The 22,468-nt window shown below is 47.8% G+C and overlaps 1 protein-coding gene across 1 annotated transcript in view; it reads left to right on the forward strand.

The window, feature by feature from the left end:
- The first annotated feature begins 616 nt into the window (after positions 1 to 616).
- The window catches only part of LYRM4 (LYR motif containing 4), a 115,174-nt gene continuing 93,322 nt past the window's right edge, over positions 617 to 22,468 (forward strand). Inside the window, exon 1 of the mRNA XM_038770345.1 lies at positions 617 to 715. Coding sequence (XP_038626273.1) covers positions 630 to 715 — 86 coding nt within the window. The 5' untranslated portion in view covers positions 617 to 629. The remainder of the gene's footprint in view (positions 716 to 22,468) is intronic.

Here is a 22,468-nt window from a genome sequence, read left to right on the forward strand (position 1 = left end):
TATGTACAAACATATATACATATATACAGGTGCTGTGGGGAAGGGAAGGAGGTAAAATGGGGGGGATGGAGAGCCCCAATCACCTTGTAATCTCCCCAGCGCTTAGAACAGTGCTTTGCACATAATAAGCGCTTAATAAATGTCATCATCATCATCGTCATCATAAGCGCTTAGTACAGTGCTCTGCACACAGTAAGCGCTCAATAAATACGATTGATGATGATGATCATCATGAGGTGACTGAGGCCCAAAGCAGTGAAATGACTTGCCCAGGGTCACGCAGCAGACAGGGGGAGGGGGCGGGATTGGAACCCACGCCCTCCCCACCCGCGGGGAGTGCCGCACTCGCACTCACACTCACCCTCCGGCTGAAAGGGGACTAGGCCGCAAGCCCGCTGGACGCCGCCATGAGCCGGCGGCTGTCACTCACGGCGCGGCGACCCCGCCCCCTCACGTGACTGCGCGCCTGCGCGCTAGCCGCACTCTCGGCCCGCGCGCCTGCGCACTGCCCGCACACGGCCGGCGCGCCTGCGCACTGCCCGCACTCGGCCCGCGCGCCTGCGCACTGCCCGCGGCCTTCCGGCCTGCGCGCCTGCGCCCTGCCTGCCGGAGCCGCCCGCCGGGCCAAAATGGCGGCGTCCAGTCGCCTTCAGGTGCTCGCCTTGTACCGGGCCATGCTGAGGGAGAGCTACAAATTCAGCGCCTACAGCTACAGGTGACGGGGGAGGGTCTGGATATCTGTTTGTACACATTTATTACTCTATTTTACTTGTACATATTTATTCTATTTATTTTATTTTGTTAGTATGTTTGGTTTTGTTGTCTGTCTCCCCCTTCTAGCCTGTGAGCCCGCTGTTGGGTAGGGCCCGTCTCTAGATGTTGCCAACTTGGACTTCCCAAGCGCTCAGTACAGTGCTCTGCACACGGTAAGCGTCCAATAAATGCAATTGATTGGGAGCTCAGAGGACGTGGGTTCAAATCCCGGCTCCGCCCCTTGTCTGCTGTGTGACCTTGGGCAAGTCACTTCACTTCTCTTTGCCCCTCAGTTCCCTCTTCTGTAAAATGGGGATTAGGACTGTGAGCCCCATGTGGGACAACCTGATTACCTTGTGTCTCCCCCAGCGCTTAGAACAGTGCTTGGCATGTAGTAAGGGCTTAATAAATACCATCATTATTAGAAATGCTCTTAGAAGGTTTTTGGTTTGGTTTTTCTTTTTTTAAGCAGCATGGCCTAGTGAAGAAAGGTCGGGCCTGGAGCCAAAAGACCTGGGTTCTGATCCAGCGCTTAGAACAGTGCTTTGCACGTAGTAAACGCTTAATAAATGCTATTATTAATTAATTAATCCCACCTCCACCACTTGCCTGCTGCGTGACCTTGGGCAAGTCATGTAACTTTCCGGTGCCTCAGTTTCCTCGACTGCAAAATCAATTAATCAGTCCTATTTGAGTGCCTGCTGTGTGCAGAGCACTTTATTAAGCAGTTGGGAGAGTCCAATCTAACAGACAACATTGCCTGCCCACAGTGAGCTTACAGTCCAGACGGGGAGACAGACAATATAAACAAATTACGGATAAGGCTTAAGGGCTGTGAGGATGGGGATGGCGGTGGTGAATAAAGGGAGCAGATCAGGGTGATGCAGAAGGGAGTGGGAGAAAAGGAAATGAGGGCTTAGGGCAGGTCTTTTGGGGGAGATGTGTCTTCAATAAGACTTTGAAGGTGGGGAGAGGAGTTGTCCATCAAAGATGAAGAGGCAGGATATGGCCAAGAGGTGAGTGGCGAGGTAGATAACGGAGATAGAGAGAGTAGGTTGCCACTATAGAGGAGCAAAGTGTGTGGGCTACGTTGTAACGGGAGAGTAGCGGGGTGAGGTGAGAGGGGGCAAGGGGATTGAATGCTTTAAAGCCGCCGGTAAGAAGTTGCTGTGCGATGCAGAGGTGGATGGACCACCACCGGAGGGGCCTGAGAAAACGTGGACTGAATGTTTTTGTGGAAAAATGGTCCAGGCAGCAGAGTGAAGTGGACTGGACTGGGGAGAGACAGAAGGCAGAGAGGTGAGTAAAGGAAGCTGATAAGGGAATCGAGGCGGGACGGGATTCACGTGGTAGCAGGTCTGCTGGCGAGGAAAAGGTGGATTTTAGTGATGTGTAGGTTGAACGGACAGGATTTAGTGGTGGAGTGAAGGTGTGGATCGAATGAGGGAGAGGAGTCCAGGATAGGGTTAGGGCTAATCTCCTCACCGTGCCTCGTTCTCGACTGTCCCGCCGTCGACCCCCGGCCCACGTCCTCCCTCCTCTAGTCTGGAATGCCCTCCCTCCTCACATCCGCCAAACTAGCTCTCTTCCTCCCTTCAAAGCCCTACTGAGAGCTCACCTCCTCCAGGAGGCCTTCCCCGACTTATCCTCTGCTCCTCCTCCCTCCCATCGCCCCCACTCCCTCCTTCTGCCCTACCCTCTTCCCCTCCCCACAGCACTTGTGTAGATTTGTACATATTTATTACTCTATTACGTCCTTGGGAAGCAGCGTGGCTCAGTGGAAAGAGCCCGGGCTTTGGAGGCAGAGGTCATGGGTTCACATCCCGGCTCCGCCAATTGTCAGCTGGGTGACTTTGGGCACGTCACCTAACTTCTCTGGGCCTCAGTTCCCTCATCTGTAAAATGGGGATTAAGACTGTGAGCCCCCCGTGGGACAACCTGGTAACCTCCCCAGCGCTTAATAGAGCGTTTTTCTACCAATCATTTTTCTACAAAAACATTCAGTCCACGTTTTCCCACTCCTCAGGCCCCTCCAGTGGTGGTCCACCCACCTCTGCATCACACAGAAACTTCTTACCGGCGGCTTTAAAGCGTTTAATAAATGCCATTATTCTCATTTTATTAATGACGTGTATATGTCTAAAATTCCATTTATTTTGATGGTATCGACACCTGTCTACTTATTTTGTTTTGCGCTCTGCCTCCCCCTTCCTTCTAGACTGCGAGCCCGTTGTCGGTAGGGACTGGCTCTGTATGTTGCCGAATTGTACCTTCCAAGCGCTTAGTGCAGTGCTCCGCGCACAGTAAGTGCTCAGTAAATGCGATTGAATGAATGAATGAAAGGGCCCGGCAGGTTCTGCCGGGGCCGTGTGCTTGGCGTTACGGCCAGGCACGCGGACTAGGTGGAAACTGAGGCTGTGCCACGAGGGGAAGCAGTTTGCCGATGCCACACGGCATGCCACGTGAAGTCACGGGGCCGCGTCCCGTCCGTGCCCCGGCCCGCCTGCTAGTTCGATCTCCCGCTTTCGGGTGCCTCCTCCGCTCACGGCGGCCCGCTGAAACCCCGAGGTGGATGTTGTTAACCAGAGAGGGTTTGGTAAGTGAGTGTTTTCCTTCCATCTTGCCACTTTATGGCTCGAAGAGAAAAGCACCATTAAGCTCAAGATAAAGCGGAGACTCAAAATCAGTTGGCTCCACTGAGTTGCTGCGTTCTTAATTGGAGGGGAGTTTTTCAGATGAAAGGGCTGCCATGTGGAAATCAGATTTTATACGCGCTCTTTTCTTCCTACAGGTATTTCAGAAACACTCCGGTAAAGGGGAGGGTTTTTTTTTTAAACTTATTTAAATAGCCGAGTTCATTACACGTTTGACTACTTAACGAAGGACGTGCCATCTTTCTGCATGGTGGCAAATTAACTGCGTAGAAATGTCAAATCTGCCACGGTTCTATGAGACAAAATAAAATGGCACATTAATGAAGGCTGTGAAAAAATGGGCCTAATGAGTAGGGAGTTAATAGCCCTTTTTTGAAGGTGCATTCGCTCTTTCAGGCCACTGACAGTAACATTTAGTCAATTACCTACTAAACGGCACCTTAGTGTCCTGAAAAAAACGAACGCCCATCCGCAACAGGAGCAGTTCCTTTGACACTTGGCAACACGTCTGGTCTCGCCTTTCTCCTCCCTCTGCGGGGTATCAAGAATATGCCAATTCTCGGTTTTGCCCCATCCTTCCCCCGGAGAGCTGCCGTGTTGAGATATCCCAAGCCCTGCTCACCACACAGGCATAGCTTAATAATAATAATAATGATGGCATTTATTGAGCACTTACTATGTGCAAAGCACTAGTCTAAGCCACTCCTGCCACACCGGCTGGAAAGATCCGGGTTCTGATGCTTTTCTGCTGTCCCGCCTTTTTTTTTTTTACGGTATTTAAGCGCTCACTATATTGTCAAGCAAAGTATATTGTTTAGATACAGGTTAATCAGGCTGGATACTGTCCCTTTCCCACGTGGGGCTCACAGTATAAACAGGAGGGAGAGCATTGACTCCCCGTTTTGCAGTTGGGGAAACTGAGGCCCAGAGAAATGAAGTGGCTTGCCCAAGGTCACCCAGCAGACAAATGGCAGAGTCAGGATTAGAAGCCAGGTCCCGTGGTCACGGGCCCGTGCGCTTTCCATTAGGCCACGCTGCCTCTCTGGAAGTCAAGAAAACGGGGTCTTGTCAGCCTGGGTGCCGTTCCCGGCTCTGACACGAATTCCTTTGAGCAAGCGATTTAATTCCTCTTTGCCTTAATGCTGCCAGTAGTAAAACTGAATAAAGATGCTTACCTCTGGTCCATCTTTAGAATTCTTGAAGATCCTTCGTTGAATTGCTGTAAAAATTAAACCGCTTATGGTGCCAATTTTGTAAACCCTAGCCATTCTCTGTGCCCGTTCACACCCTTCTTTAAATTTGGAAACCTAAAAGCCTTAGCTGTCCCATCCTCAAATGGTAGAGTAATTCAAATGTTTCGTCAAAGCACAGCTGTCTGAATTTCCACAGAGAAAGTTCTGATTAATTAGAAGACGTGATAAATTAAAGCAATGTATTGCTCTGGGGTTTTCTGCTTTTAGTCCGTACGCATCAATACCATGCATTTGATGGGAATTGTTATCAATTAATGGTATTTATTGAGTGCTTATTTTCTTCTAAGCATCATCATCATCAATCGTATTTATTGAGTGCTTACCGTGTGCAGAGCACTGTTCTAAGTGCTTGGGGGGATACAAGGTGATCAGGTTGTCCCCCGTGGGGCTCACAGTCTTTCATCCCCGTTTTACAGATGAGGGAGCCGAGGCACAGAGAAGTTAAGTGATTTGTCCAAAGTCACACAGCTAACAAGCGGCGGAGCCGGGATTGGAACCCACGACCTCTGACGCCCAAGCCCGGGCTCTTTCCACTGAACCACGCTGCTTTGTTGCTCCACAGTCCGGTGTGACTAGTGCGTTTTCTATAATGCTTGTATTCATTCAGTCAGTCATATTTATTGAGCGCTTACCGTGTACAGAGCACTGTACTAAGCGCTGGGGAAAGCACACTACTGCAGTAATGAGAGGCAGGCCCTGCCCTGCCCATAACGAGCTCATTCTAGAGGAGGGGAGACAGACATCAATATAAATAAAATTACGGATATATACATAAAGCGCCGTGGGGAGAGGGGGGAAGAACAAAGGGAGTGAGTCAGAGTGACAGAAGGGAGTGGGAGATTAGGAGAAATGGGAGAAGCGCTTAGTACAGTGCTCCGTGCACATTAAGCGCTCAATAAATACCACTGATCGTCTCCTCATTGTTCCAGGATGCCCCAAACACACTCAGAGGTGTTACAGGAGTTCATAAACGTCTGCAAAACTCTTTTAGTTTCCAAGCCAGCTCTCCTTTTCTCTGTTAACCATTACTTGTGTTTGTTAAAATAAAATATTAAAATTAAAATATTAATATTAAGATATTAAAATATCTTTGGTTCACGGCAGCAGTTGCGTAACAGCGGCTGTGGACATTTGGTACATTTAATGGAAGAAATAAACGTTTACTGCCCGAAAACTCTCTAATAGATCCTTAACTGGAGGTGTTGGTTGCTTAGAGCCTCCAGTTGGAGGGGAAAGAACAGTAGCTGCATTGAGAGCACCCTAAATCGTGAAAGGAAAAAAATGTTCCCATTATTCAAGATGATCGGGAAGTTGCAAGAATAATGAGCTCGAGTTTTCTCGTGGGATTGATTAATTGACTTGATTTTAGCAAAGTGTCTCAAATTGCCTGCGTGTCGGCTCGCTTTAATCTGAAAAGCCATCTGCATTCTTTATATAACAAATTAGAACCGAAACATTTTTCTTTTGTGCAAAATATAATTAAAGGCGGAATTGGTTGGAGGATTAATGAGAGGAATGGAGAAATCACCGCTTCTGGCAGTGACTCGTGTCAATAATCTCATATGTGAAATTCCTAGTGAGTGGAAAGTAGTTTGTAATATTGGAAAGGCCGTGCAGCGTGAATGTGGAAGTAGTCATACTCCCGTCCCCTTCCAGAAGGGTTAGTTTGTATTCATTTCAGTTCATCCGGTGTCACTCGGGGAGATTCCGTTTTATTCCGGTTAATAGAATCGCCTCTGTTTGACTCCCCCGAATGTCTGGATTTCCCAAGGTCCAAACAGTAGTACGATCTTGTGTGTATGGAACGATTGGGAACACTTCGATTCCCACCCCTGCCCCACGGCGTGTTGATAAATATCCCCCGGCGCTACCATTTCTCCCATTTGTAATTCATTTTAATGTCCGGCTCTCCCTGTAGCCTGTAAGCCCCTTTGGGATCGCATCTACCAACTCTGTTGTGTTGTAGTTTCCCAATCAATCAATCAATCAATCAGTCGCTCAATAAATACGATTGATTGATTGATACAGTGCTTGGCACACAGTAAGTGCTCAGTAAATACCATTGATGGGTGGAGTGATTGATTCCTCAGTCGACCCGATTTCGCTCGCCCGCTCGCTCAGTCCGATTTCCTTCATTCAGTCAGTCCTATTTATTTATTCATTTATTTTATTTGTACATATCTATTCTATTTTATTTTGTTAGTATGTTTGGTTTGGTTCTCTGTCTCCCCCTTTTAGACTGTGAGCCCACTGTTGGGTAGGGACCGTCTCTATATGTTGCCAATTTGTACTTCCCAAGCGCTTAGTACAGTGCTCTGCACATAGTAAGCGCTCAATAAATATGATTGATGATGATGATAATTTCGCTCAGTCGCTTAGGCAACCCGATTTCATTCCCCCCCCATCTTACCTCCTTCCCTTCCCCACAGCACCTGTATATATGTATATATGTTTGTACATATTTATTACTCTATTTATTGATTTTACTTGTACCTATCTATTCTATTTATTTTATTTCGTTAATATGTTTGGTTTTGTTCTCTGTCTCCCCCTTTTAGACTGTGAGCCCGCTGTTGGGTAGGGACTGTCTCTATATGTTGCCAATTTGTACTTCCCAAGCGCTTAGTACAGTGCTCTGCACACAGTAAGCGCTCAATAAATATGATTGATGATGATGATGATGATAATTTCGCTCAGTCGCTTAGGCAACCCGATTTCATCCCCCCCCCCATCTTACCTCCTTCCCTTCCCCACAGCACCTGTATATATGTATATGTGTTTGTACATATTTATTACTCTATTTATTGATTTTACTTGTACCTATCTATTCTATTTATTTTATTTTGTTAGTATGTTTGGTTTTGTTCTCTGTCTCCCCCTTTTAGACTGTGAGCCCGCTGTTGGGTAGGGACCGTCTCTATATGTTGCCAATTTGTACTTCCCAAGCGCTTAGTACAGTGCTCTGCACATAGTAAGCGCTCAATAAATATGATTGATGATGATGATGATGATAATTTCGCTCAGTCGCTTAGGCAGCCCGATTTCATCCCCCCCCCATCTAACCTCCTTCCCTTCCCCACAGCACCTGTATATATGTATATATGTTTGTACATATTTATTACTCTATTGATTTTACTTGTACCTATCTATTCTATTTATTTTATTTTGTTAGTATGTTTGGTTTTGTTCTCTGTCTCCCCCTTTTAGACTGTGAGCCCGCTGTTGGGTAGGGACTGTCTCTATATGTTGCCAATTTGTACTTCCCAAGCGCTTAGTACAGTGCTCTGCACACAGTAAGCGCTCAATAAATACGATTGATGATGATAGTATAGTGTTCTGCAAACAGTGAGCCCTCAATGAGTCCCACTGATGGATTAAAGCTGTAGAAAGCTTGAAGTGACTTCTGCGGACCTCCTTTTCATCCGGTCGTATTTATTGAGCGCTTACTGTGTGCAGAGCACCGTACTGAGCGCTTGGGAAGTACAAGTTGGCAACAGATAGAGACGGTCCCTACCCAACAGCGGGCTCCTTTTCTCCATTAGGATTATGTTGAGGCGTGTTTGTTGTTTTTTGGGGCCGGGGGAGCGTTGCTCAGGGCTCTTCCCCCGACACACACGCACACCAAGCGGCGCCGGGCGAAAAGCGAGTTTGCGAGGAAGGGTCATCTAGAGGATGACAACAACTGATTATTTCTCCTAGTTGGGATTTCCCTGGATGAGAAGAGAGAAGGGGGGGAAATAGTGACATGCCAAAGGAGAAAAGCAGGCCAACCTCCAGTCGGTCACTTCCACGGGGCCTCGTACCGTGGCCGTCGCTCGAGAGGAGATGGCGTTTCCTGGCCGTGGTCCAACAGCTTGCCCTGGTAAAGTCATGGCCAACCCGCCTCCATCGCCCTGGGACACCAGCCCCTGGCCAGAGCTCAGCCTTCTGAGTAGACGGCGGTCCTCCGGACAAGAAGCACCCCTGCGCGACCCCCAAACTGGAAGTTGAAATACCACTCGGGGGTCCCGGCACAGCGGACTGTGGGACTGTCAGTGATCGGCGAGAATAACCTCCTATTTCCTAGAGGAACGGATGGCTTTGGTTATTCCTTTCGTTAGCGGCGCGCTGTGCCTGCTCAGATTGCTTCTGTAGGCCTAATGTTTTGAAATACTGAATGCCGGGGAACGTACATGGAGATGCAGGAGAATTTTTTAACTCAGCCTCTCAAGACTTGGATATTAATCCAATTTATCCTTTTGAAAATGTGACACAAGGAAATTGGGGCTAGAGTAAACAAAGAGGCTTAAGAAGGGTGCTTTACATATAAATTCACACCGGCTCTTATCACTCTTTCCCATTTTGTTTGTTGTGCAGCTTGAATGGCATCAACTATATATGGTTGTACATATTTATTACTCTATTTATTTATTTTACTTGTACATTTCTTTCCTATTTATTTTATTTTGTTGGTATGTTTGGTTCTGTTCTCTGTCTCCCCCTTTTAGACTGTGAGCCCACTGTTGGGTAGGGACTGTCTCTATGTGTTGCCAATTTGTACTTCCCAAGCGCTTAGTACAGTGCTCTGCACATAGTAAGCGCTCAATAAATACGATTGATTGATTGATCAGCATAATATTTGCTTCTTGGAAATACAGGGCTGCTGTTTTTTGCATCAGATTAAACTGAGTTTGGCTGTATTTTTAAACTTCACTAAAGTCTTCCCCGCATAGCCTTGTCCAGTTCCCGTCAGACGAGTAACTCATTGGCACTTTATAGCTCTAAAGTATGGTTTTTTTAAGTTTCTAGTTTTTTATGTTTTGAAATGCCCTTTTATGTGGGTCAGTCATTAGGGTAAGATGCATCCGTCTGTCCCGTCATCTGGCCAATTCATTTATGTGCTCTTCGGGGGGAGGAACCGTGTCTTTCTGTTTCCGCACGCGTCTCCCCGCTCCTCAGGAACCTGTAGTGGTCATCCACCCGCCTCAAACAGAAATTGCTCACCAGTGGCTTTAAAAGCAGTCAGTCATCTCTCTCACATCTATCGTCGCTCCTTTTCCGCTCCAGCCCAGCCCGTACACTTCACGCCTCTGACGCCAACCTGCTTCCTGCACCCCGCTCTCGTCGCTCGCGCCCTCGCTGTTGCCTGGCGTCACCCCCGCCTTCGGATCCAGCAAACCACCACTCTCCCCGTATTCAAAACCCTACCTTTTTTTCTTTTTTATTAGTATGGTATTTGTTAAGCGCTTACTACGTGCCAGGCACTTGGGCAGATACGAGATAATGAAGTTGGGCACAGTCCCTGCCCCACGTGGGGCTCACAGCCTTAATCCCCATTTTGCACACGAGCTAACCAAGGCCCAGAGAAGTGAGGTGACTAGCCCGAGGTCCCACAGCAGACAAGTCTTTGGGAGTGGGAGCCAGAGGGCATGGGTTCTAATCCCGGCGCCGGCGCCTGTCAGCTGTGTGACTTTGGGCAAGTCACTTAAATTCTCTGTGCCTGTTACCTCATCTGTCAAGTGGGGATTAAGACTGTGAGCCCCACGTGGGACAACCCGATCACCTTGTATCCACCCCAGTGCTTAGAACTGCTTCGCACATAGCGCTTAACAAATGCCATTATTATTATTATTGTTGTGTCTGCCTTTCATCATCAATCGTATTTATTGAGTGCTTACTATGTGCAGAGCACTGTACTAAGCGCTTGGGAAGTACAAATTGGCAACATATAGAGACAGTCCCTACCCAACAGTGGGCTCACAGTCTAAAAGTCTGTGTCTAAGAGTCTTTCCCCTCTATTAGCTTGGAAGTTCCTCAGAATGTGGGATTTATCTTCTATTTTTTTGATTCGTTCCTTCCCCTTCCTCTTGCCTGGACCTGCCCTTCTCTTCAGACACTCCAGCCCCCAGCTTTCCCCATCTTTAAAGCCCTTCTGAGATCCGCCAACTCCCGCAGATGCTTAGTCCAGTCCTGTGGACGCGGCAGAGCACTCCATAAGTTCTAACGATTATAATAATGGTATCTGTTAAGCGCTTACTATGCGCAAGGCACTGTACGAGACGCTGGGGTGAGTACAAGCAAATCGAGTTGGACACAGTCCCCGCCCCGCAGTCTTGATCCCCGTTTTACAGATCATCATCATCATCAATCGTATTTATTGAGCGCTTACTATGTGCAGAGCACTGTACTAAGCGCTTGGGAAGTACAAATTGGCAACATATAGAGATAGTCACTACCCAACAGTGGGCTCACAGTCTAAAAGGGGGAAATATTGCCAATTTGTACTTCCCAAAGTGCTTAGTACAGTGCTCTGCACATAGTAAGTGCTCAATAAATACGATTGATGATGATGATGATGATGACAGAGAACAAAACCAAACATACTAACAAAATTAAATAGAATAGATATGTACAAGTAAAATAAATAAATAAATAGAGTAATAAATATGTACAAACATATATACATATATACAGGTGCTGTGGGGAAGGGAAGGAGGTAAGATGGGGGGATGGAGAGGGGGATGAGGGGGAGAGGAAGGATGGGGCTCAATCTGGGAAGGCCTCCTGGAGGAGGTGAGCTCTCAGCAGGGCCTTGAAGGGAGGTCACTGAGGCACAGACGAGTGAAGTGACTTATCCAAGGTCACAGCAGACAAGCAGTGGAGCTATGATTAGGACCCGGGCCCGTTCTCTATCCACGAGGGCTTCTCGAGTTCTACGGATCGACGTTCCCAGGCCTGCGGAATCGTACGCAGCACGAGCATTCGGAGACCAGGGCCGACGGAGAGCCAGACCGGAGGACTGAAGATGCAAGCCGAGCGGTCGTGGAGCCATGATGATGATTTCCGCCTTTTGTCCGCCTTGGATTTACTCTTCCGGAGCCAATCCCGCCGGAGTCCAAGCTGGGGCGAGGTGTGCCCTCTTCCATGTGCATCTATCTACCTTAGAAACCGGCGCTTCTCCCCGGCGGGTTGAATTACTGTCCGGTACGCGATGCGGGGTGACCTTTGAAGACTGTGCCCCAGTTCCCCGGTTAATTGGCGTTAGCCTCCGAGGTGACATTGCCCGAGCGCGTCACAGCCCGAACTGGCAGGCTGTCGATCTCTAGGTGGAATTCGGCTTTCGAACGGCGGCCTGTGAAACGCGAGAGGCCGCGGGGCCTATTTACCCCGAGCTTCTTGCCGTTTGCGCCTTCGCAAGGCAGCGCAGGCCACAGATTCGAACTGAGGAAAACCGAAAGAGGGACGCTTTGCCCAAAGGAATCTCATCCGCCGCCCTGCATTTCAGAGGAGAGCGGTGTGCTGGCCTGCAGAACACTGTGCTAGACCGATCATCTTAAACTGGCATCTCTTAGTGGATGCCGTGGTAGATCCTGGGAATTGTTTTTCTGTTTTAGGTTTCCTAGCTAAACGGTTTGTGTTTTCTATGTGTGCCTTAGGGCAATTTTTAAACAAAGAGCTCCTTTGTAGAAATTAGAAAGACATTAACTTGGGTACTTGCCATGTCCCAAAATAACGGTAGGAGTGAGGAATGGTAATGAAAATTAGTGTTCTTTGAAGCTACCGGAAGGAATGGAAGGCAAATGGGAAATCGGAAGTGAGATTTTGTCGTATGTACGTGGAGCGGAAGGGACGGCGTGGAATAATAATTGTGGTAGTTAAGTGCTCACTATGTGCCAAGCACTGTTCTAAGTACTGGAACAGATAGCTACAATTCATTCATTGTCGTATTTATTAAGTGCTTACTGTGTGCAGAACACTGTACTAAGCGCTTGGGAAAGCACAATGCAACATACAGTACAATGTAAGCACATCGGGCGCAGTCCCTGTTCCACGTGGGAGGCTCGGTCCAAAGGGCAGGGAGAAGGAAACCGCTATTTGACCGATGAGGAAACTGAGGCACAGAGAAGTTAAGTGACTTGCTCCAGATCCCCTAGCCGGCAAGTGGCAGAGCAGGGATTAGAAACCAGGTCCTCCGACTCCGAGACGTGTCCGCTTTCCATTAGGCCATAGTGCTTCTCATAAGAACATTAGAGGGAAGGAAGGTGTGGAGAAGTCTTGGGAAAATACAGCAAAGGGCGGCAGTTTATTGGGGTTTCCTCAGGACCTGTCCGTTCTGTAAAGTGTCTGTGTCGCATGCTTCCAGGCCATCTTCTGACCAGAAGCCTGAAGAAGATTTAAATGGAAAGAACAGTTGAAGCGGAATCAGTCACAATCTCCCTTCTACTTTGACCACGAGCCCCATGCGGGACAGGGACCGTGTCTGACCCGATCAGCTCTATCTACCCCAGCGCTTAGAACAGTGTTTGACACATAGTAAGCACTCAAGTAGCGCTGAACTAAGTACTAAGTACCCGGACTGTAAGCATGTGGGCAGGGAATGGTCTTTCCCGAGTGCTTAGTACGGTATTCTGCACACAGTGGGTGCTCAATAAATGCCATTGATTGATTGATCATCAGACAGGGGAGGTTTGGATTAGACACCTAAAGAGGTACGCCATACCCACAAAAATGTCTAGCTGGCTCAAAACACAGTTTCTTTCTTCTTTAAATGGTATTTGCTAAGTCCTCACTACGGGCCAGGCACTGTACTAAGCGCTGGGGTAGCTACGAGCTAATCAGGGTGGACGCAGTCCACGCGCCGCGTGGGGATCACAGTCGTAGTCCCCATTTTACAGGTGAGATAACTGAGGCCCAGAGAAGCGAAGGGGCTTGTCCAAGGCCGCACGGCAGACACGCGGCTGAGCCGGATTTTTTTTTTTCATTCAGTCGTATTTGTTGAGCGCTTACTTTCCACTAGGCCACACTGTTTGAGCGGTCAGGGCTGGGAGTCGGGGTATCGGCCCCTATCTGCAATGGATATGTGCTCTGCACATAGTAAGCGCTCAATAAATACGATTGATTGATTGATTGATTGATTGGATGGGACAGGACTGGGAGAAGCAGCAGCGTTGGGAGAAGCTACAGTGCAGGCCTAATCGGGAATTCCCCTGGGAATCCCATTGGCGATGCCAAGCAGTCAGCACGCGGAGTAGAGCAGTGTCGAGAAGCAGCGTGGCTCAGTGGAAAGGGCCCGGGCTTTGGAGTCCGAGGTCATGGGTTCGAATCCCGGCTCTGCCAAGTGTCAGCTGTATGACTTTGGGCAAGTCACTTCTCTGGGCCTCAGTTTCCTCATCTGTAAAATGGGGATGAAGACTGAGCCCCCCGTGGGACAACCTGATCACTTTGTAACCTCCCCAGCGCTTAGAACAGTGCTTTGCACATAGCGCTTAAGAAATGCCGTTATTATTATTAACTGATTCCAGAGACGTGTGTCTTAAGGCTGTAAGCTTGGGGGCAGGGAACGTGTTTTACCCCATCTGTTATAATGTACCCTCCTAAGCGCTTAGTACAGTACAGAGCACTGTATTCTTTTTGAATGGTGTTCGCTAAGCATTTACCGTGTGCCAGATGCAAGATAATCGGATTGGATCCCGTCCCTGTCTCCCTTCTCCGGTTCCTGTCCCAAAACTCCAGGAGAAGCGGCGTGGCTTAATAGATAAACCACGAGCCTGAGAGTCAGAAGGACCTGGGTTCTAATTCCGGCTCCTCCACTTGTTTGTTGTGTGACAGATTCACTTCTCTTTGCCTCAGTTACCTCATCTGTAAAATGGGGTCTAAGACTGTGAGCCCCACGTGGGACACGGACTGCGTCCAGCCTGATGAGCTTGTGTCTGCTCCAGTCTGAATGCAGCGGCCGGCACTTAGTAAGCACCTAACACGGGCCGTTTAAAAAATAAAAAGTCAAACTCCCTTTTGGAAAGCTGCAAGGGGCCGTAAATTTAGACGTGCGTGCGAGTGCCGCTTTTCGTAAGTGCCGCTTGTCTTGACTTGAAGCATCTTTAATTGAGGACTGCCTGAGAGTAAATTAACTTAAAATAAAAACGCCCGGGAGTTTTGTGCAGGCAAAGCACATATTCCGAAGTTAAGAAACGGATTAACCGTCCTGCGCTGAAATGCGGCTGTGAATGCCAACTGCTAATAAGGTGTTTGTTGACTTTGCCCACGGTTTGTGGGGATCGTAACAGTGTAAATAATTTAGTTTTAAAGGACTGATACCTTTCTCTTCTGAGTAGTGGTGTATACTGAGAGTCTGTCCTGGCTCCAGGCCATATACTAAATATTCTGTGGAACTCAACCTGAGTTTTGATCTCCAAGTCTTTTTTGCTTCTAAATTAGCCATTCGTAGTTATTGAACGCTTACCGCGCGCAGAGCACTGTTGCAAGTGCTTGGGAGAGTACGGTATAAAAGAGTTGATAGATACATTTCCTGCTTTTATTCCCCAAATGGTCCCTCATTATCACTAGACTAAGCTCATTAAGGGCAGCGGATGTGTATACTAACTCTGTTATATTGTACTCTCCCAAGTGCTTACTACAGTGCTTTGCACACAGTAAGGGCTCAATAAATGCGATTGAATGAGTTAAATACGATTGATCGATTGACCCCACTCTTCTCCTCATAGATTTTCTGAGAGGTGGGAAAAGGCAGGTGTTACTAGCCCCATTCTAGAAATAGGGAAACTGAGGCCCAAGTAGGTAAAGTGATTTGTCCAAGATGTCACAGCAGGCCAGTGGCAGAGTTAGGACTAGGACCTCAGCCCCCCACCCCGAGACTGTTCCACTAAATTGTGCGGCCAAGGCGATCTAATATCCTGACAGCCACAGTGAACCATACTGGGTGATGATTCCAGAACTTGAGAGGAAGATCAGAGGTGCCCTTTCACTCCACCAAGACCGCTCTTTCCGAGCTCTCCGAAGATCTCCTTCTTTCCAAATCTAAGGAACTCTCCTGTGATCCTCATCCTCTCAACTGCCTTTCACTCTGTGGACAACCCCTCGTTCCCGGCATCGATCGGTCGGTGGTGTTTATTGAGCACTTACAGTGTAGGGAACACTGCGCTGAGCACTTGGGAGAGTATATAATACAGCAGAGTGGGCAGACCCATTCCCTGTCCACAGAGAGCTTACAGTCCAGAGGGGAACACTGAAAACGCTCGCTTACTTGGGTTTTTCGAACCAGTCGTCTTCAACTTCGACCTCTAGGCTGATGTCTGCCACATCTACCTCTCCAATCTTGCAATTCACCCTGCCTCCAGGACGTCTCCAAATGAATGCACAACCGACGCCTCAACCTCAAGATTTATAGAACTGAACTCATCTTCCTTCCCTGATCCTGCCAACTCCACTAACTTTCCTGTCACAGTTGACCTCACCACCATCTTCCCTGATTGCAAGGCCAGTAACCTTGGCGTTAGCCATCAGGCAATCGGTGAAATTTATCAATCAGTTAATCAATCAATCAGTCGTATTTATCGAGCGCTCACTGTGTGCAGAGCATCATCCTAAGCGCTTGGGAAAGTAGAGTGCGGTAGAGGTGATAGACACGATCCCTGCACACAAAGAGCTCACAGGCTAGAGGTGAGGAGCGTCATTTAAGTGCATTACAGAAAGAGGAAATGGCAGAGCGTAAGGTTATGTGCCAAAGTGCTGTGAGGCGAAGGGTGGGATGAGTGCCAAGTGTTTAGGGGGTTCACGTCCGGGTGCGGAAGCGACGCAGAAGGCCTGTCGGAGGAGATGTGATTAAGTTTGTCACTAAATCCTGTCAGTTTTTCCTCCACATTTCCATTATCTGCTCCTCCTCCTCCATCCAAGCAACCACTTCACCGGTCCAGGTATGTGGCGTGCCTCGGCTTTACTATCGCATCGCCCTTCTCGTTGACCTCCCTACCCCCCGGCTCTCCCCACTCTAGTCCATACTTAAGGCTGCAGCCCGGCCCGTTTTTCGAAAATGCCGTTCTGTCGACGACTCCCCCGCCCCTGAAAAACCTCCAGTGGTTGCTCATTCTTCTCTGTATCAGGCAGAAACTGCTGATCACCTGCTTTTGCGGCATTCAGCCAACTCCCTCCTGTCCCGCCTCCGCCAGCTAACTCCCGTTTCCTGGAACTCCTTCCCCTTTCCCATCCGGCAGAGCGCTCTTCCCACCCATCTTCCGAACCCTCCTGAAATCACATCTCCTCCGGGAGGCTTTCCCCAATTTCTAATTTCTCGTCATTTCTCCTTATTTCCACCCCCTGCAACTCGTCCCCACCCCAATTCCACTTTTTCATCACCTAAACACTTGGGTACTCATAGATTTGCAGCACTTACGTTCGTATCTTTATACTCTCATTCGATCATTTATTGAGCGTTCACTGTGTGCAGGGCACCGTACTAAGCGCTTGGAAAGTACAATTCAGCAACAGAGACAATCCCTACCCAACAGCTCCTACTTCCTCCTATCTGTGATCCATTTTACCGTCTTTCTTGGCCACTAGATTCGAAACTCCTTGAGGGAAGGGGTCACGTCTACTAACTGTACTCTGCCAAACGCACAGGACAGAGGGGTGCGTGAATACCGACGACTGATCGATGAATCGGTCAAAAGGACAAAGAAGATTTAGTACTCTGCGATTTTTTTTCTGAACGGGAAGTCTTTCCTCTCACCTTTTCCCTGTTCTGCGTGCTAATTCCTTAAACCTGAAAACTTCAAACGCTTTAATCTCTGATGTCTCTCCCCAACTGGAGTAGGAATGTGGATCACAGGCTATGGAGGATGCTCTCCCGTCAGCCAGTGGAACAACCTTTCCTGTGAGGTTCCTGTTCCAGTTCTGCCACTTGCCTACTGTGTGGCTTTCAGAAAGTCACAACTTCTCTGTGCCTCAGTTTCCTCATCTGTAAAGTGGGCTTAAACCCCACTCCCTCCGACCTAGAGTATGAGCCCCATGTGGGTCAGGGACTGTGTCCAAACTGATAACCTTGTATCTACCCCAGCGCTTAGAACAGCGTCTGGCACATTGGATGTGCTTAATAAGTGCTATCATTAGTACAGAATCAATCAATCGTATTTATTGAGCACTTACTGTGTGCAGAGCACTGTACTAAGCGCTTGGGAAGTCCAAGTTGGCAACATATAGAGACAGTCCCTACCCAACAGTGGACTCTCAGTCTAAAAGAATCATTAGAGAAGCAGCGTGGCTCAGTGGAAAGAGCCCGGGCTTGGGAGCCGGAGGTCGTGGGTTCTAGTCCCGGCTCTGCCGCTTGTCGGCTGGGTGGCTTTGGGCAAGTCACTTCACTACTCTGGGCCTCAGTTACCTCACCTGTAAAATGGGGATTAAGACTGTGAGCCCCACGGGGGGTAACCTGATAACCTCGTATCTACCTCAGCGCTTAGAACAGTGCTTGGCACATAGTAAGCACTTAACAAATACTAGTCGTAGTAAAAAAAAAAGAAAGGGATGAGTGCTTTTCCCGTGATCTAGATCCTTTATCTGCTGGCAATCAGACAGTCACCTGTAGGTTATGGTAAAGTCGCTCAGACAAGAGCCGAGATGGTTCATTTATCTTTCATTCGGGGGTATTTATTGAGTGCCTGTCGAGCTCTGAGTACCTGGGAGGATACGACAGTAGTCTACTGGGGGAGCAAATCAGACAAAAATAATACGCGGAGAGTTGGAATAGGAGGAAGCACGAGGCTATGCAAGTATGTCAGGAAGAATTTGCTAAATAAATCATGGAACCTTCATAAATATCTAAGGGCTGAGGGAGGGAGAAAATGCATAGAAGTAGTTGCTGTGTACTGTGAATTAACCGGGGAAGGCTTCCTAGAGGACAGCGGATTTTAGGAGGACTTTGAAGGTGGGGAGATCTGTGATTTAATGGATTTCCGTGGGCATCTCTCACCCCCGGTAGATTGAAAGCTTCCCGTAAGCAGGGATCTTGTCTACCAGCTATCATATTGTACAATCCCAACCGCTGAGAAGAGTGCTCTGCTCCTGTAAGCATCCGGGAAATAACATTGATTAAGGAAGTTCCTGGCAAGGGCGTGAAGATGGAAGAGGTTTGCGGGGGTGAGGGTTTAATTTTGGGGGGTTTTTTGGTCCTTAAACGGTATTTGTTAAAAGCCTACTTGGGTAGATACCAGGTGGGACCCAGTCCATGTCCCACGTGGGGCTCGCGATCTTAATCCCCTTTTGACAGATAAGGTAACTGAGGCACAGAGAAGTAAAGTGACTCGTCCAAGGTCACCAAACTGACATGCGGCAGAGCTGGGACTAGAACCCGGGTCTCCCGGGCTCGTGCTCTTCTCATTAGGCAGCGCTTAGTACAGTGCCCTGCACACAGTAAGCGCTCAATAAATACGATTGAATGAATGAATTAGGCCACGGTGCCAAACGTTGCAGTAAGCACTTGGGAAAGAACAATATAATCAGAATTATACCCTCAAGGATCTCGCGGTCAGACGGGGGGAAGAGGCATAAAACAATGCGTCTCCTGCTGCCCCGTGAGTCAGAGAGTTTGTAAAAGGGGCCAACTGGTCATTACGCTAGATTTCATGAATTTTTAATCTAGCCTTTGAAAAATGAATAAATACAAATTGTCGCACTCTCTATTCTATTATTTAATCAGGAGTTCTGAAAGTACGTTTATTTTTTCCGTCGTTCATTGTGAACGGGTCACTTAAGAGCCGTGTTAATTTATGGGAAATTATCCGAGCTTGTGTCTATTTTCGAAGGATGTTATTGGCGTAAAGAAGGGGATGTACGTGAAATGCTGTGATCGGTTTTTCAAGGAGGGTACAAATAAAATCCAAGGCATGACTTTTATTATAAATGTATGGACATTGTTTAAGCAGGAAGGCCTCCCAAAAACCCAATTTTTTGAATCCATAAGATTGTTCCCCCGTTGCAGACGTCATTTTCCGATGGAAAATTAAGAAGGAAAGTTTGGAAGAGGGACAGGGGGGTTCTGGCCTGGCCCCTGTCAGTGCCTGAGGTAGCAGCAGAGCAGGGCAAGAGACATTCCCAGCATCAGCAGGATGTGTGTGACTTTGGGCAAGTCATTTCACTTCTCTGGGCCTCAGTTACCTCATCTGTAAAATGGGGATTGAGACTGTGAGCCCCACGTGGGACAACCTGATCACCTTGTATCCTCCCCAGCGCTTAGAACAGTGCTTGGCACGTAGTAAGCGCTTAACAAATGCCCTCATTATTATTATTATTATTATTTGTGGCTCAGACGCCATTCGGGAGACGCCCCAGCCGCATTTCTAGAGAAGCAGCAGGGCCCAGTGGAAAGAGCCCGGGCTTGGGACTCAGAGGTCGTGGGTTCTAATCCCGGCTCTGCCACGTGTCCGCTGTGTGACCTTGGGCAAATCACTTCACTTCTCTATGCCTCCGCTACCTCATCTGTAAACTGGGGATCGAGACTGCAAGCCCCATGCGGGGCAAGGACTGTGTCCAACCTGGTTACCTCGTATCCACCCTGGTGCATAGAGCATGTAGTTAGCGCCTAACAAATACTATTATTATTATTATTATTATTATTATTATTATTATTATTATCATCTCCCAGCCCTCGTGCTCAGAGCCACAGCCCGGAGCGGGCGCTGGCATCACACGCCCCGCTCAACACTCGCGTTGTCTTTCTCACGGTGTCTGTTCAGTGCTCGTTCTGTGCCGGGCAGTGTCCTGAGCGCTGGGGTAGACACAGACTAATCAGGATGGACACGATCCGTGTCCCACGTGGGGGTTCCCGGTCTTAATCCCCATTTTACGGAGGAGGAAACCGAAGCAATCAATCAATCAATCGTATTTAAGGAGCCTCCCTTTGTGGAGAGTGGATGGGCATCCACTGGAGTGTCTTGAGGAGTGGGGAAACACGTCCTGAATGTTTCTGTGCAAAATCAATCAATCAATCAATCGTATTTATTGAGCGCCTGCTGTGTGCAGAGCACTGTACTAAGCGCTTGGGAAGTACAAGTCGGCAACGTATAGAGACAGTCCCTACCCAACAGTGGGCTCACAGTCTAAAAGGGGGAGACAGAGAACAAAACCAAACATACTAACAAAATAAAATAAATAGAATAGATATGTACAAGGAAAATAAATAAATAAACATGTACACCCATACATAAATATATACAGGTGCTGTGGGGAAGGGAAGGAGGTAAGATGGGGGGGATGGAGGGGGGAGAGGAATAAATAAAGCTAGATGCGCATTATTAACAAAATAAATAGAATAGTAAATATGTACAAGACGTTCAGTTCAGCCATCCTAATTACTAAAGGACGTGCTTAGCTGGGATGGTAAAGCGCTTTGGAAAAATATATATATATATAAATATATGCTATATATTATGTATATTAATATGTGCTGTATATTATATATATCAATATATGCTATATATATTGTTATATAATATGTATTATATATTATATTATATTATATATTGTATAATATATTGTATATATTATATGTTATATAATATATATATTATATTATTTTATGTATTATGTAATATATAATATATATTATATATAGCATATATTACATATATCGTGGCTAAGTGGGACTTGGGCTTTGGAGTCAGAGTTCATGGGTTCAAATCCCGGCTCAGCCAATTGTCAGCTGTGTGACCTTGGGCAAGTCACCCAACTTCTCTAAAAGTAAAGTGACTTGCGCAGCGGGCATGATTAAAACCCAGGTCGTCTTACTCCCTGACCTGTGCTTTTTCCACTGGGCCACGCTGCTTCTCGCACTCATCCTCTTCGATGCTATTTTCGGTGCTCACTGTGTGCGGAGCACTGTACTGAGCACCTAAGAGGATGATAGTACAGTGCTTTGCACACAGTAAGCGCTCAATAAATACGATTGATAGTGTAAATAAATACAGCCCCTCCCTCGAGCGTAGAATAATAATAATAATAATGAGGGCATTTGTTAAGCGCTTACTATGTGCAAAGCACTGTTCTAAGCGCTGGGGAGAATACAAGGCGATCAGGTTGTCCCACCTGGGGCTCACAGTCTTCATCCCCATTTTACAGATGAGGTGACCGAGGCCCAGAGAAGCGAAGTGACTTGCCCAAAGTCACACAGCTGACAGTTGGCGGAGCCGGGGTTTGAACCCGTGGACTCTGACTCCAAAGCCCGTTCTCTTAATCTAGTGGGGGGCACAAACACTAAAATAATAATAATAATAATGGCATTTGTTAAGCGCTTACTAGACTGTGAGCCCACTGTTGGGTAGGGACTGTCTCTATATGTTGCCAACTTGTACTTCCCAAGCGCTTAGTACAGTGCTCTGCACACGGTAAGTGCTCAATAAATACGATTGATACTATGTGCAAAGCACTGTTCTAAGCGCTGGGGAGGTGATCACGTTGCCCCACGTGGGGCTCACAGCCTTAATCCCCATTTTACAGATGAGGCTCAGAGAAGTTAAGTGACTTGCCCAAGGTCGCACAGCAGGCGCGGGGGGAGCCGGGATTAGAGCCCGTGACCTCTGACCCCCAAGCCCGTGCTCTTTCCACTGAGCCACGCTGTCTCCTAAATAAATGACAAGTAGGGGCAATCAATCAGTCAATCAATCGTCTTTATTGAGCGCTTACTGTGTGCAGAGCACTGTACTAAGCGCTTGCGAAGCACAAGTTGGCAACCTATAGAGACAGTCCCTACCCAACAGTGGGCTCACAGTCTAAAATGTTTGGAGATTGGCATAGGTGCCGCGGGAGTGGAATTCAAGCGATAATTCGATGCGTTCATTTCCGATTTGTGGTGTGGCGGTTTTAAAGGGGTCCAGAGCCCTTTGAAGGAAAATGCTGGCCTTGCCGTTTTTTTACAAATTCGTCTATTAAGCGTTTCTGAGCTCCTGCTACTGGCCGATAGTGCGTTTTACTAAAGGACTTCTAATCTTGAACTTCATTGTTTGCATTGCCCACCTTCAAAGGCCTATTTAGTGTGTTACTCCCTCA

The sequence above is a fragment of the Tachyglossus aculeatus genome, chromosome X3 (assembly GCF_015852505.1).
Source record: "Tachyglossus aculeatus isolate mTacAcu1 chromosome X3, mTacAcu1.pri, whole genome shotgun sequence".
Taxonomy (NCBI): domain Eukaryota; kingdom Metazoa; phylum Chordata; class Mammalia; order Monotremata; family Tachyglossidae; genus Tachyglossus; species Tachyglossus aculeatus.